At 44.7% G+C, this 16,654-nt stretch overlaps 1 protein-coding gene across 1 annotated transcript in view; it reads left to right on the top strand.

The window, feature by feature from the left end:
• Positions 1 to 142: 142 nt before the first annotated feature.
• The window catches only part of eif2ak3 (eukaryotic translation initiation factor 2-alpha kinase 3), a 29,857-nt gene continuing 13,345 nt past the window's right edge, over positions 143 to 16,654 (top strand). Inside the window, exons 1-2 of the mRNA XM_084568794.1 lie at positions 143 to 675; positions 9,931 to 10,060. Of these exons, the coding sequence (XP_084424920.1) occupies positions 368 to 675; positions 9,931 to 10,060 (438 nt within the window). The 5' untranslated portion in view covers positions 143 to 367. The remainder of the gene's footprint in view (positions 676 to 9,930; positions 10,061 to 16,654) is intronic.

The following is a 16,654-nucleotide window of genomic DNA, read 5'->3' as shown; positions in this document are numbered from 1 at the left end:
TGTATGGTGCAATCGGATTCTGCTTAGTATGCGAGGATACGTGATTGACAGCTAAGGAGCCAATCAGAAGCGGGTATATGAATTTTTAACGAACGTAAGGATATTGCTGTCCAATCCTAGTGTAGAAACAAGGCGGGGCTTAGCGTTACCAAGGCAAGTCGAGGCTAGTATAAAGGGAATAACATGGTTTCCCAGTGGCTGTATATGTTTACTTAAATAACTCACTCGAAAGGGCGTTTTTGCAACACACAGCTCAACTTTCTGTGTTGTTGCAGTTTATTTTCACCTTGGGTTTCTTTTTTGTGTTAAGATTTACAAGGCCAGTGGCATGTAAATCTCATATTTCACTAATGTGCCAGTCTTACAAATGGAAAGGGGGCTTCACTTTGGAAACGTGAGCATTTCCCTGGTGCTCCTGCTGTTGCTGAAAGCGCTCATCGGATTCGGGACCTCGCAAGCTCAGGGCTCCGCCGTCGGGAGGGAGCCGCAGTCCGCCACCCGGGGTCCAGGTTCGACCTCGGCGGAAGATGGTGCAAGAGTCATGGAGCGCGGCTTGGAGAACGTGGGCGCCCCGGTCGTAGGAGCAGACGTTACCGTGGAGGACGACGACAACGGGTCGACCGGGGAGACCGACGAGTCATTCGGGGAAAGTAACGGAAGCATCCCACCGACGAGGTAATTTAACGGAACTTTACAGCCCAACGGTCGGCTTGTTGCTATACGCCCATTATCGGACACTTTTGAGTTGAGCACCTGTAAAACGTGGACGCCCTCTAAAATGACAAGTTAAAATATTCAAAAGCAGAAAAAAACATCAGTTTGGTTTACTTATAGCTAGCTAACATCTCAACAGTCGCGTGCTTTAGTAGCATTTTTTTTTTTTTATGTATTCCTCCGCGCCCGGCAACGCACTCAAAAACTTGTTGTGCATTTATTCCCACTGGCTTTAAACCGTTTATTATTACACATTTATTCAACATTATCTCCCCATATTGTTAGGCAGTTGTTGCAGAATAAATGCTAAAATGACGGCAGCCTGCTGTCAGAGTACAAAATGTGAAAATAAATGCAAGTTTGACTCTGTGTCCGATAATGGGTGCAAGTACTTGTTTTAAGTTTGAATGGAAAAAAGTAGACTAATCTAAACGCGTATGCGGCTAAGCAAGCGAAGAAGTCACTCAAGATATGAACGTTTATATTTGCATGTGTGTCTCACGGTGTTGCTATAAGTGAAAGGGTTGCAGAAAGTAGGTTATTTTCGTTATTGTCAGTGCGAGACGCTGCGGATCATCGATCAGAAAGTTTCTGTGGCGAGATGGAGAGTTTCTACTGCGCAGAATCAGTGGAGGTTGTTTCCAGCAGTGTGGCTGGAACATGTTATGAAGTGGCATGGGCATGGCTGTTATTTTGGCTTGTTGGAAATGGTGTTGATATGCATGAACTACAGGCAATAGAGTCTAAAAACAGGAGCGAGTTCACAGATCTGAAAATGTATATGTTGTATTATGGGGAGCTTTGTTTTTAACCCCATAGTTTTGCTCTTGGCTGACTTTTTCTCCTCAAACCGTTATCTGAAGGTTGTTAAATTAAAATACAACCTTCATTTTATTATCATTCAGCAGTCAAAGTGTGAAGTAACTCTCCACATCAGACTGACTGCTTCGTATATGAGTAAAGTTGAAATAAAATCTGTTTATGTAATCACAAACAGTTCATTTGCAAAGGAAGTTGTGTGATGGTTAAAAGCAGCAGGATGAAGCTTTCACACCCAAGCTAAAGTGGTTTTGCATGCTGAGAGACAGCCTGAGAGCAGTGATCTGTTGTTATAATAGAAGCTCCGTCGGTGGGAACTTGTCTCGCTTGGTAAAAATTTCAACCGCATGTTGGAAATGAAAAGCAAACACTAACATGACAGCCACAGTTAACATTTTTGGCTTATTTATCATGCAAACGCGTGTCGCTCTGCGGAGGATAAAGCCCCTCAGGATGCTGCCACTCAAAAGTTTACAGCCTCACACAGACCACATGTTTACCCGATCCTGTTAGACCTGCTGCTGCTGCTGCTGCCTCTGCTGCCGCCGCCGCTCAAAGTGAGATGCAGTTCTTGGCGCAGTGGGTAGGGCATTGATTTTGTCTTCCTTGGTAAACAGTAGGTTTTACGCCCACCTTAGATGTTTTGGCGCAGTGTTTTCCTCAAAATGTTCATTTTTCTCTTATGTTTTTAACCATTACACGAACTTTGCACTGTTATTCTTGGATCATCATTATTTCAGTGCCTTTTTCTTGGATGAATCACATCAGGTCCCGCGCTAAGTTATTCTCTGTGTTTTTATTTTTTTTTCAAGAAGGAGTTGGAAGTTGTCAAAAACCTTGTTAAGAGTCAAACCTTTTGAAGATGTCTGGTGCCGTTCTTGACCTTATTGTTAAAACTTGAATTTCTGTCTTTACTCAGTGTGCCATGTTTTCTTTTTAATCACAGGGTTCGATTTAGAGCTTTCTGACAATATCCAAACCCCGCATTTAAACAACAAGCACGCTGAGAAATCGGTCCCTTGAACATCAAGTCCAGAGGAATAGTGAGAGAATAGAAAGAGGAAAAAAATACTCTTTTCAAGTGCTGTTAACAGGAAAAAAAACAAAACCTAGTATGTACTCTGCTGTTCAGGCTTTCTGTTTACACCCCGTGCACCTCCAAGGGCACAGACTTATCAGGATAAAACACGAGTGGGATAACAGTTGTAAGGGCAACGCAAGGTAAAAGACTTTGCAGCTCCCGTCTGTCAGCTGCAGCACAATATCAGGAGGAAATCGAAAGTAATTGGCGATGCAGTTTTCTCGGCGAGATAGAAGCAGCCCTATTCCCCTGCCAGTCACCTCAGCTGCTGCAGGAAAACTCCTGAGCGTTCATCCCGGTGCTGGTCACACCCTGCTCCTATACGGCACACACACATCTCCCCCCCTCTTCATCAGAGTCTGGTCTGTTTTCACTATTGTTTGCCACCACCTATGGGGCTTTGATTACTCTAACACCCATTGCTGTTTGTGCTGTATGTTTAGAATACATTGACCTGAATAATTCTTTCAGGTTTTAAAAAAGGGCCATCCTCGTGGGACATTAATTTACATCGCCATAACAGACAAGTTACGAGTCAATAAGTCAACATGATAAAGAATTAACAGAGTAGCTTGTTAGGCAGGTGCAGGAGAATAAACGGTTGAATTATTCATTAAAAAGACTGTGTGTAAAACAACAAGGATGACACAGAAATTAGACGATAACAAACTCCAGTAAGGCTTTGTGTTTTACTGGGTCAAAACACACCACACCGTGTCTGTACGACTCTGTCGGGCTCTGGATTTCCCTTGCATTTATTCTCTTTGTCTCTTGAATTTTGTCTCTCTCTCATCTTACACCTGCTTCTTCCCTGATGTTCTCCCTTACCTTCACACACACACACACACACACATTGCCTTTTAATGTCATCCCCTGAGCCTATACTCTACTACACGCTCTGTTTCCATCCGTCTCCCGAAAGAGTTGTTGCTGTTTAGAAATGCCACTAGAAATTAAACGTATTGGGCCACGTCAAACAGTAAGATGTCAGAAAATATATTTGGAGCTGACAGAAAAAACGTTTGTATTCATAATAGAGATTTTAAACTTCCTAAGAAGCGACAGTGAACTTAAAATGCGAGGAATGAAGCTGTAACGCAGCAAACAATAGAGGTGAGCGCCTTTTTATAGGAGTTGATCATCTCTGCGTTCAGCGCTGAGTAGGTCAACAGTTTGAAAACATTTCGCTGCTGCTTCTCTGTGACCACGGTTTTCAGTCTTTACCTGCAGCTGCTTTCTTTTCCAAGTCAAACACACCAGGTCCTGTGATACGTGTAGCCCTGTGATAACAATGCCAGCGCACCCTTCATCTCGTTTTGGCTAAATAAACAACTCCAGAGGCACGGGAACAAAGTGGCTGATTGTCTTTTTCATGATATTAAATTAAAACCACTCTTTCTCCCTCTTTGAAGCATCTCGCCGTCTCGCCGTAGCGTTTTGTTGACAGTATCGTAACTCTCGCGCGTCTCTTTGTGTTTGAAACAGAGCGGATCTCCACTGAAGCCCTTTTTGTTTTCTTCCAAATGAGATCTTGAAGCACTTCAGATGTTTCATGCGGACAGCTTGAAAACCAAGTCTGTGCTCAGATGTCAACGTTTTTAACTTTGTTTTTTTTTTTTTTTTTTTTTCATCTCCACTCCCCTCCTCCATCTCCGTATCCTGTAATCTATAAATATTCTAGATGTTGGCTTTGATCCGGCCTTCAGTTTGTGACGAACGCTGCTCTCGTGTCGGCTGACAGCTGTCACCTCACCTTTACCGCTGTCATCTTTACGTTAGAAACTCTGGAGACTCTGTGTTTACATCTGTCTCTGCAGTTATATGAGTGTGTGTGTGTGTGTGTGTGTGAATCATACATGTGACGCCAGGTTTGACGCCTCCGCTACCAAGCGCTCCACCGGGGACCTCCGGGACCTCGGGGAGCACTTGGAGGTGAGAGGAGAGAGGACAGCATCTTTGTTTGAACCTGCTACCCCTAACGCCACCCTCCCCCCCTCGCCCTCGCCCTCTGTACCCACCACCCCCCACGTCCCCCTCAGGGCCCTGTAGCTGCTACAGCTCTTCTGGGCCGCCGTGCTCGCAGGCTGGCTCCCACCAGCCCTACTGCTTAGCAACAGCCAATCGGCCAGGCTGGGCGACTTGTTGGCCAATTAGGTCCGAGAGACGGGCTAGTGCTCAGAATTTGAGTCGGCCGCATGGGTCCGGCTATAGTTAGGTAAAAGATGTAAAAAAGAAAAAATGTTCCTTTTCACGGGGGGAGAGTTCATTTCCTTGTTATTTTTTTTTCTCTCACATTGTTTCTGCAGTCTGCTCTCTGTAACCAGGGAGAAGTTGTGTGTTTTAATAATAGACACTGTCCCAAAAATCCCGATGAAGATGATTGAACTCCCTCTGGGAAGTTTGATTTGAGCACTTTTAACTCGCTGTGTGTTTGTTTTGCATTCCAGAGGTCTGAATTTGTACCTGCAATCATCAAACTCACTTCAAACAAGCTTATATAATCACTTTTAACCTATTTTACTTTCCTTTTCTTTCCCTTACGCAACCACGGCATTTATTCCTGTCTGCTGCCTGCTTCGTCTCATTCTCGTATTTATTTATTTGCTCTTAGTCATAATGTTTAAACTGAGCAGTGAGCAGCAAGTTTCTTAAAAACTGAGGAGTTTTAATTGGATGACCTTTGTGACTGACCTCTTGACTTTGTTTACACTTGATGAACACCGTCTGTTGTGGAGGAGGTCTTGTTCCGCGTAGCCGTGGAAATCCAGCATCGTTAAACAATACTAGGTGTGATTACCAGAAGAGGGGGATTTATTAGGTCAGTGGCTATTTTGGTAAGTCGGCAGGACCCGTCTTGCAGCACTGCAGTATGGGTGGGGCAGAGGCAGAAAGGTGCGATGCTCGGAGAGAGAGAGAGAGAGAGAGAGAGAGAGAGACGGAGGGGAGGATGAAAACACAGAGTTGGCGCTTAGTTAGTAGGACCACGCTGTCTTGTTTTCACTCTCGATGGCTCCTCACTGCTTAGCAACAACGAATCAGATCCTCGGATCAGAGCTGCGTCCCAGCCAATCATCCTGCAGGAGCGTGGCGCCATAGAGTTTGGATTTTACCACGTGTGAGATCGGAGAGAAGAGCGCGCTTCTGCAGGAGGAGAGAGAGGGCGATGGCAACACTCTTAAATGGTGTGTGTGTGTGTTTTTCATGCTCATAAGTTTTTTTTTTTTTAAAACCACACCCTTTGCTCTTTGCTGCAGTGGTCTGCTGCACTGACCCTGATGGATGTGAAGTTGGGGTTTCAAAGCGGATTGATCACTGATCTGCATCAGAAGGCATAAAAATAATCTCTTGTTTGTTTAACAGGTGCAGAGGACAGTTATATAAACCTTCACGTCACATTGATCTGTGTTAATAGTGTCACCTCAGGTCTAGAGCTGGAGCTTGTTTACCTTTTATTCTAAGGGTTTACATTAGAAACTGTGACGTAGGGAAGCATATTCATATATTCCAGACCAAACACAGAGAGGAGACAAAAACTGAGCTCGGGTTGCGTGCTGTGATCATCTTAAATGTTGTCTTTAAATTCTTCCCCAGTCATACGTCTGACACTATTTGTCACAACGTGCACAGTTTAAAGGAATGCACTTGACCCTTCTTCTTCCTTCTGTCGGTGCAGCTGGCGGTGGCGGCGGTGGTGGCGGTGCTGCTGGGTGCGGCCGGCTCAGAGCTGCAGCCATAACTTTCTCCCCACGTGTTCCCCACGCTCTCGTATTTTTGTTCTGCCTCTCGGTGGCTGCACGGTCGGCTCAGTGGCAGCTGCGCGGCAGCAGAACTCCACACTCCGGCGTCCACCCAGGCTGCTTGCTGTTGCATGGTTACAAGCTGTCCCGCCCTGCCATTGGCTCAGAGTCTGCACAGCTGCCGCTCCATTGGACGAGCGGGGAGAAAAAACAGCGCCTCCATTGGCTGCTGCGAAGCGGCAGGCTGCTGGGATTGGTCGGGCTCGGCGGCTCTCGCTCCTTAGAGACTCGGCCTGTGTAAACATCCTGGTTGTTTCTTTCAATGGAGAGTGTTTACCAGCAGCTCAGTTTTGCCGGTGTGTGCAGACTGAGGCTGAGCGTCTCCGAGGAGCCGAGTCTGGTGAGAGCAAGGCTAATTGGCTCCCTGCTCCGCCATACGCTTTGTGATTGAAGACACACTCTGCACTATTATGACACTTTGACAGCATTACAGGCGAGGACGCTAACAACCCTCCGTCTGTTGGCAGGCGCACTTCTTCTCTCCCTCTTTCTTCCTCTTCATTCACCATTCAAACGTCTTCCTCAGTGTCCCCGCCGCCTGCCTCTGTCACAGTCAGCAGCAGCAGCAGCAGCAGCAGCAGCAGCCCTGCAGCCCTGCAGGCTTCATGTTATCCCTTTGGTGACGGGCAGTGCTGCGGCGTCTCGGGGCACAGACGTGGAAAATAAATTGCCTCGAGTTCTAAATGATGCAGTTGGGCTGTTTGTACGGTTTCTGTTGTTTTTATCTTTTGGTTTAAGTGCTGCTTTTGTAGCTCCACTCATTTTCTCCGTAACCATCATGATACCTAAGTTGTAGAGTTAAGTACCCCACCCCTAAACCCCCCCTCCTCCTTCATATCCTTTATCTGGAGTACAAAGAGTCCACAAAAGCTTTTGATCTCCCTCTCAGAATGAAATTCCTCTATCTCTTGCTTAGCCTGTTTCCATCTCCGAAGATAAACCCGATGCTCTCGGTGACTTCTTCCTCACTTCTACATTCACAGCGTGACACTCGGGGAGGCGGGGCTGGCCGAGCGAAGGCCGCCAAAGCTTCCACCCTCTCAGAGAGCCGACTGCTTAGCAACAACCAATCAGCCTAATATTTTTGGCAGGGTCTCGCAGCCAATTGAGAGGGTGAGAGCGGGCTTTAGCGCTGTGTTTTTATTGGCGGCTGCGAGGAAAAACAATGTTTTTCTTAGTACTACACACTTCAGTGCGGAGTGGTTAGGCTGATAATGCTGAGAGCAGATTTGGCGAGATAATCTTGGCTTTGATGGTGCTGAAAGACACATGGCCCATTACAGTTAAGGGATCCTATTTGCATTTTTATGCAAAGCTCCAGCTCCAGTTGAACTGATTAAAGTAGCTGTTCCTCCAGAGCAACAACTGTAACTCCCTTTGACTGAAGTGTAACATGAGAGAAACCTTCCTAAAATTGATTTGCTCCCTCAGAATTAATCAATTTCTTAGTTTCCTGAGGCCTAAACATCCTGGAACATGCTCATTCCTCTTCATGACTAAAGACTTCAATCAATAAGGTTTTATACCTAGTCAATAGCTATTCACCTGCTCATTCTAAATGATGGGCAGCTTGGGGATGCTGTTATTAAATATACTTGGATTATAGCTGTCACAGTGTACATAATTTAAAGTGGTTGTGACAAGTTAAACACTTTCTTTAATTGCTAATTCCGTCTTTAAGAAAGTGAGCAAGTGATAACACACCATTTTCCCTCGGCTGCCTCTGTCTAGTTGCCCTTCAGGGAGGCAGTTAAAACTCTGTGCGCTCCAGTAGCCAACGGAGGGAAGCGGCTCGGGTCCCAGCTGTGTGGATGTGAAGCAGTGGGTGCTCGGAGACGGCGAGTGTGTGCTCAGCAGAGCCTCGCTGGTTAAATAAAGCTAAAAGCCCTGTTGACAGCACCTCGTCCTAGACAGATACAGATCAATAGTCAGTTTGTGGCCCCCCCTGTCGGAGCTCCGGACATGATTGACAAGCAATGCGGCAGAAGCCCTAAGAGTTAGGTGAAGGGTGGGGCTGGATGTCTCTGTTCATTTAAGTCGGACTGTTGCTGGAAGAATGGGAGATATCTTAACCAGCGCTGATGTGGAGGGGAGGGGCGCGTTTGGAGAACTCGCAGTTCGTAATAAAATCCTTCATCAAGTAAAGTTTTTGGTAGAGTTTGAAAATTAATTGGAGGAAATAAAAAATCCATCATCACAATACTTTTAAAGTCTCAGGGGTAAAGCCCAGCGGGGCTTTCGGAAATACTCAGCCCCATACATCTTGCAAGGAAAAAACCCTTCCACCCCCTGCATCTTAATTCCTCCCAGTCTTAGTTTTATCTGCTCGCTGATTCTGCAAAGCCTCTGAAAGAAGTATGTGGAAAACTAATCCACTTCATTTTAAAATATTAAAACTGAGTATTAAAATAATTTGTCTTTTTGGGGTCATTTTGAATGCCAAACATCATTCATTATACGCAGCTTACTACAAGATTTCAACTTCTTTGAAAGGTAATGAATATATAATCAATGTGCTACCCAGAATAGCTGATTAGATGGGATTTGTCATGGCACAGGTGTGCTGTTAGCTGCTGTTGAAGGTCACCCTGCTCGCTAAACAAGGGCGGACTAGTGAGGGAAGATAACATCTGCACCACCGCATAACAATACCTCGCCCTTTACTGTCTTGATGGCATTAGATTAAAAGCTCCCACTGGGAAGGTAGCGTTGACGGATAGCGCTCACTGTAAATATTTGTATATCATAGCTTGCATGGACACGAGCGCCTTGACAGGTGTGGTGGTCGTGTCAACACATATAAAGTGTGTTGGCTCGCCGCTGTGTGAACCTCTAATACAAGGGAATATGGCCCAAACATGGAACCTGCAACTGACTGTAGATAGAGAAAGTGTCTTAAATGCTGCAGCTTCTTCACAAAACAAGATTTATCAGAGAAAACTTTTTGGCCAAAAATGGCAGAACCAAACAAACGCATGAAAGCAATCGAGTGCAGAAAACTTCAGGAACTCGTCTGCAAGCTCTGCTATCAAAACACAGAAGAACAGCCCGTTCCGAGGTCCTCGACTCATTGCTCGACACGGACGGTGTCTCAGATGGTGGCATCATAAAACGGTGCCTCACCAAAGTCGCAGGATTAATAACAAACACAGTTGTACTGTTGTGCGGCGAACTGAAGACTCCACAGACACTATTTTATTGGGACAATTGCTTACTTATCTTTACAGAAAAGCTGATTGAGAAGCAGAATGACCTCCAGCTGTCTCCGTTATGTCCTTCACATTTCAACCACCAAACTTAACAAGCGATCTGAAGCTGCTGTTTTGTGAATGAGCTACCAACTCTTTTCGTAACTAAATAAATGAAAACCTTTTATGGAAAGCTGTGTTTTCCTAAACCATTATCGTATATGAAGCATAATTTACCTACATTTATTTACTTCACCTGAGTGGCCCAGGCCCACGTGTCCACATAACCTCATTCGGAGCATGTATTGAAGTCTTTGTGTTCGGTCCACAGGTCTCTAGTAATCATCAGTACCTTGGATGGACGGATCTCCGCTCTGGATCCTCACAACCAGGGCAGGAAGCAGTGGGACCTAGATGTCGGCTCGGGATGCTTGGTGTCCTCCAGCCTCAGTAAGCCTGAGGTAGATCAACTCCTTTGGTTCCTTCACATTTTTAATCGTATTTGAATAATGAATTTGCAGCAGGCACACACCGGGAGGAAAGAAATGCATCCAACAATGCATGAAATGAAGACCAGTCATTACTGGTTAAACACAAAGGTCAACTACAGCCACTTAATCAGGTTAAAAGGCATTATTCCAGTGATTAACATCTAATAGTAGATGAAAAAGTCAGTTCCCACAGTCTTGACATTGTCAGTTGGAGGCTAAGGATTCAGTCTCGTCTCCGTCTTTTCCTCTGAACAAACACTGTCCCTCCCGGCTTGCCGTCAGTAGACTGTAAGACCAGTAATTGAACTCAGTGCACTTTGAACAGTCAACCAAGGCAAGGGTTGCTGTTGTTTACATTTCATGCACACACGCATACTCGATACACAGCCGACGTACTGTACACCCCCACATTAAATCCGAGAGGAGCTGTTTCGCCTGGAGGATTACCCTCTTTGTTGACTGTAGTGGTTTACACATACAAGCTCAGCGAGCCCCTCGCCTCTACATGTATACAGAAGCTTAAACCGCCCACACCGACATGCAGGGAGTGAAACGTAGCCCAGAGCGAGACCAGAGCGCTGCTCTGAGATACATTCGAGAGGCGTGCTCGTGGACGCTCCGCTTTGATGTGGACTCGATCTGTGTGAGAGTTTTGCCTCAGGGAAAAAAGCCTCTGATACTAACAAGGGTCTTGGTGGCTGCTGAGATCAGTCTAATGTTAGTCTGCTGGTCCTGCCAGGGCGTGTTTGAAAGTGAAGAAGCACAAATTGCATGTCTGCTTTATTAGCGTGGTATAACAATAAAAGACCAATCCAGAGCTGGTTTGTTAAGTTTTAATATGTTTTTGACAAGCAACGTTTTCCCAGGAGGCTTCGTTCTGGCCGTGGTGCAGTGTTTGTTTCCATTAAAAATAGATTTGGTTGGAATCAGTCAGTGGCGGGCAAGTAAAGTAAAAAGTGATTTACTAATAGAGTCAAAAGCAATAACTACTTGACTTCTTAAAGAGTATTAGTTTAAACTATGTGTGAGATGAAAGTGCAAAATAAGCAATACGAGTCCATATATATCAGGTTCCCTGTAGAAGAGCTTCTTTCAAGTCTTTAAGTGGTGCTCAAGTAAGAGCCATCAGCATGAAAAGCCTGCATGTCTTTGTCCCAGCTAAACTCTACAGCTGCTGAGTTCACCGATTAGCAAACCTGCAATTAGGAGGGAAGTGATCGCTGAAATGAGCCGCTGGCACGTGCTGCTAGATTTAATAGAAATATTTGGACGTCTTCTTGGCAGCACGTGGTTGTTGAGCTGTTGAATTTGAAGTTTAGAAAATCTGACTTTATTAACCTTTTTTTATTCAAGGGTCCCCTCCTTGGAGGTTATAATGTAGAGAACCCCTTAAGGTTCCTCGAAGCTGCTGTAGTTTATTCAGCAGAGACCGTGTGAGCTCAGTGTATGGCTTCTCCATTGACTTTATCAGAATATAAATTTGACCTTGGATATAAGATGGAACGTTTCTTATATGCAGTTTTGGAGCTCAAGGCGCATGATTCTCTGAGGACTGATGAAAGCAGCTTTTGAATCACTTTTGGAACTAATAATTTCTGACAAATCAAAAACTTGTTTTTATAGCTCCCAGAAATTTCAGACGCAGCGCATATTTCTTTAACTCCACTACTGTTAATGCGGTTGTTGGTTACATGTTTAAATCTTGTTTTAGTTTGTTTTGTTTATTTACCGATCAGCCACAACATTATAACCACTGACAGCAAGTAAATAACATTGATTGACCATCTAGTGGCAATTCAGTGTTCTGCTGGGAAACGTTTGGACCTGGCATTCATTGGTGTGGATGTTACTTAGACATGTAGCACCCACCTAGACCACCCCATGTTGACCTGGCCTCCAAATTCACTAGATCCCAAACTGAACAAGTGTCTATGGGATGATCCACAGAGGCCCCTCCCCCTCAAAGGCCCCCCACTAACAAGTGGTAGCCCATGTCCATTCTCTGATGAGTCACAACTGTTTTGGAGCTACACAATATTAGGAAGGTGGTCGTAATGTTATGCCTGATCGGTGTATGTGTTTACCAAAAACATCAGTCACTTCCGAACTTTTTTGACAAAGTGATTCTGTCTTCGGTGGAGTGTTGAATCTGCAGGAAATATGACAGAAGAAGAAGAATTTTAAACCCCGACATCAGTGACGGCACAAAAATAAAAAGATGGATCAAGATGAAACTCGTCACGTCACCTGATGTTTACTCAACGCGTGGCAAAGATGCTCAGAAAAAAATAGATTTGTTCCAACTCGAGAGAAGTCATCAGATTAAATGTTTACCATCTTATTAAGAGCTAATATTATTTGACTCCGCCCCTCTCAGTCTGATGGGGTCAGTCTGTTCTGATCGAGGGGGTCACTGCTGCATTTTCCTCTGATTGTGCCGTTAATCTGATTATTAATGGCGGCAGACACGGCCGCTGTGTTGTGAGTGTGAGAGACTTCACAGGAAGTGTCAGAACATTCCCAGACATACATGTAGCATCCTCCTGTCACGCTCCAGTGTGTGCTGATGCTGTGACAGGATGCTGACTGGGTGTGTGTGTGTGTGTGTTGTTTGTATGTTGGACACCCTCTGCTTGTGCGTTTTTACCTGTTAGCTTTCATTTGGCTGACGGAGCGAAACGAGAAGAGATGCCTGTCAGCTCTGAACCCGCTGACTTGCCGTGACGTCACTTGTTATGATCTGCCGAGTGTGTGCTTGTGTCTTCGTGTGTCTCTTCTTCTTCTCTGTGTGTGTGTGTGTGTGTGTGTGTGTGTGGGATGTTTTTATGCTCTTGTACTTTTATGTAAGTTTAAATCCAGCCTTGGCCTCTCTGCCCTCTGTAACCTGGGATGCCTGTCTGCTGGGTGGAGTTGTGAGGGGGGGGGGGGGGGGTGGTGGCAGCGCCGCCGCCGGCTCCTGCCTCCTCCACACCACCTCCACACCTCCCCGGCTGCTGAGCGCTTAGCAACGGTTTCATTGGCGCTCGCCTGGTCCCTGAGACACCGAGTCTGCTCGGTGATCAGAGGCTAAGGGGGGGTCTGCTTCCATGCTATTGGCTGGCCTCAGGATGCCGGGACGGATGCAGCCAGTCACCTGCTGCATCCTGCCGAGTATCTCTGTGTGTGTGTGTGTGTGTGTGTGTGTGTGTGTGTGTGTGTGTGTGTGTGAGGGACAGCAGAGCCACAAACAGCATTGTCTGCAGAAAAAGAAGCCATCACTTCAAAAAGCAAGGAGTTGCTCCGGGGTGTCAGAGGGGGCTGTGGAGTTAGGGGTTAGATGAGGGGGGTCGGTGCCAATGTGAGTGACTCATGCTGGAGGGGGTGGGTGCTAAAGGGATGAGGGGGGTGGAGGATGGGTGATTAGGGAGATGAGGTAATGCCTCCGACCAGAGATGATGTCATGGACAACACACACACACACACACCGGCGTACCTCTGCTGGCATGCAGCGTGAATGAATGAATGGATGGATGATGGGAGAATCTGAATTGATCGCTCCACAGTGATAAACGATAGATCACCTCGCGGGGCTTAATGTGACAAGCAATAATTCTTCTAGCCCGGCGAAGGAAATGAGAAAGGCCAGATGGACGGTATTTTTTGGCAGGAGGTCGATCTTTCTTCCGGCCGCCCTGGTTTTGTTTTGATTTTTGTTTTGTTCAAACTACCAGCGGTACGGTTTCTCTCTCTCTCTCTCTAAACCTTTCCGTCTGCCACCTCTTTAAGCGGAGCAGTGGCGTTGTGGGCCAACGGTGGCACATTAGCGGCGGGTGAGCGGTGCCAGTGTTTGACAGGATCGCTGGAGCGTCAACAGCAACACACATAAACACTTGCACGACAAATGTCCGACCCCCTAACCACCTTGCTCCCCTCCTCATTTCCCCGGGGCGCAATATGATGGCACGAGTCGTAACATCAAATAATCATCATGCTCATTTGGATGAATGCTTCCATGATAAATTGGTTTTATGAAACCAGTTTCATACAATGCAAAACAACAATAATAAACACATAATTGTATTAAAGTGCAAAAATATATTAACTTGTAGTCTGACCTTAAACACTTAAGACAAACGCTGATTGTTCCCTTCAGCAAACAAATGAATGTCTTAATATAAGTGAATGGCTCTGGTCTCAGAGTGATGGCGGATATTTTTCTTAGAAAACACACACGCGTTGAAAAAAGAAGACATGAATGAGTCTCAGTTGTGGCTCTTTAAAGATTAATGAGTCTATAAAATTCACAGCGGAAAGAAACACACAGAGAAAGAAAAAAAATTGTGCTGAGGCATCCATTTTTTAAGTGTTTACAATACTTTAAAACGGATTTGAATATTTTCTTATGCTCCGTAGGTCAAAATAGCAAAACGGGGTCATTCTTGTTGTTTTTCTTTAAGAAAAGATGAAAACCTAAATCACCATATCCATTCAGAAAATAAAGACCAGTGTAAGGTAGGACTATTTTACACAAACAGACGAGACAAAGACGTGAAAACAAATGTGTTGGGGGTGGACTGTTGATCACGTTCAATTCATAAGCTTCAAAGGAAACCTTTAATTTGCTTTGATGGGGGTTAGAGGGGGTGGGCGCTCATGTTATCAAGTCAAGGTTGCCAGATCTATTTAAAATATTTTACTTTTTGAATGATCTTATTCTAATTGGCAGAGCAACTGATTTTTTTTTTTGTTATTGCTTGTACAATTTCTGTCAGCTTTATATCCTAGATTTAATTACCCAACATACATGTATATATCAAGGTCTGTTGAGTACTAATAACATAGAGTCAAGTATGGACAGTTATTTTTTACATTGAGAGATGCCCTGTATTAATCTACAGTCAGCTTCCTGAGGTCGTCAAATTGATCCACAATATAGAAAATAATAAAAATAAAGAAAAAAAAAAACACTGTATGAGTTTTCCTCATCCACATAATGCCTGCAGTTACACCCTGTAAAACAATTCATTGTGTAGAAATAACAGCGTGCATAAAATCCATCCAAAGTTTCTTTTCTTTTTGATTTATCCTCTAACTTTCTGCTCATGTAAGTCTTGATTTCTTCAGATCAAATAATGAAAAATAATTAGACTTTTATTATTTTATTTTTAATAACCTGGGTCGTGTTGTAAGGAATTTAGCTGTAAATAACTAAGAAGTAATCTCAGTCTTATCTTCTCTTTGCTTGATTTAATCAAGAACTTTATTGTCTTCCTTGATGACTTCCATATAGACGGACTGGTTCATGATTGGAGAGCTGCTGCGGAAATGAAGTGAATCATCCCACAAAAGCTTTAGAGACTTACTGAATCTATGCCGAGATATATAACCCTTGTTGAAACTCGGTTAAAACTGAGGTGTAGTTAATAATTCACCAGACGTCCCTGCTGAGTTAAGATAAGACGCACTGAACATACTTTTTGGATGGGGAGTTTGAATAGTTAAGGCTGCACTGCAACTTCCTACAAGTCTGATGCAAATCTTAAACTTTTGGTCGAATTCTGATCTTGGTACGTTTGTGGTTGAAGACGGGAGAAACCGGACGTAGTTGTTAACGGGAACGAGGAGCATGGCCGAGCTTGTGACGGAAAAGTAATCGTCTCTGGCGGACAGAAAGAGTGGAACTGAATCGAGGAAACGGCAAAGAGAAGTTTCTGAGATGAAAAAAGAAAGTCTCCATTAAAGGGAAGTCGACAAAAGAATCCAATCCACGGGTAGGACACATATAGATTACCGTTAATGTCGACTGAAAGTATACGGCACTCAAAGCCAAAACGGTGGATTATAATTATCTGATGTGTAAAAGTTAAATAACCCATAATTATGTAGCTTATTACATCTTATGAAAGTTGTTTCTCTTAGTTAGTTACTCATTCTTTATGCAGAATTATTTTGGACAAGAAGAACAGCTGAGAGAAGGTAAACTGGTCTTAGATTAGATCATGGTGACCTGGATTAAAGCATCAGGAGCCCGATGACTCATCCACGTCTCTGAGTATTTCCCCCTCCGCTGTAAACCTCTTTGTAAACCTCTTTGCACCCCCCTCTGCCATACCAGCATGGTGTGATGTGATGGTCAGATTGTTAACCCCTCCTTCATTCACTTGCTAAATTTATCCTCGACTTATACCTCCCCCCTCACCCTCCTCTCCCCCCTCTACAAAAGATGACCTCACTGCTGCTCCTGGCTCTGCTCTCTAGTAAATCATCCTGCCACGCTTTGTGGCGGATTGAAAAGTGACCGCATTGACTTTCTTGGAGTCTGATAGAATTCCCAAAGTAAAGTTATTGGCAGGTCATGGGTTTTCCGAACAATCAACACCAGCGAGGCGACAAATTGGTCATTGTTGTGACTCATAAATAAGTCGGACGACTAATAATAATGATAAAAAAAGAAGGTGATGACTAACACGCTTGAAGAAAACAATTGTCTCCCTAACGAGCTCAAAAGCTGTGCAGGTTAAATCAGGATTAGGGTCGGGATGATGTAATGATGTCATCCTTGCTGCCCTCCTACAGCGAGCATCT

The sequence above is a fragment of the Chelon labrosus genome, assembly GCF_963514085.1.
Source record: "Chelon labrosus genome assembly, chromosome: 20".
Classification (NCBI taxonomy): Eukaryota; Metazoa; Chordata; class Actinopteri; order Mugiliformes; family Mugilidae; genus Chelon; species Chelon labrosus.
This window is presented reverse-complemented; position numbering and strand designations above follow the sequence as displayed.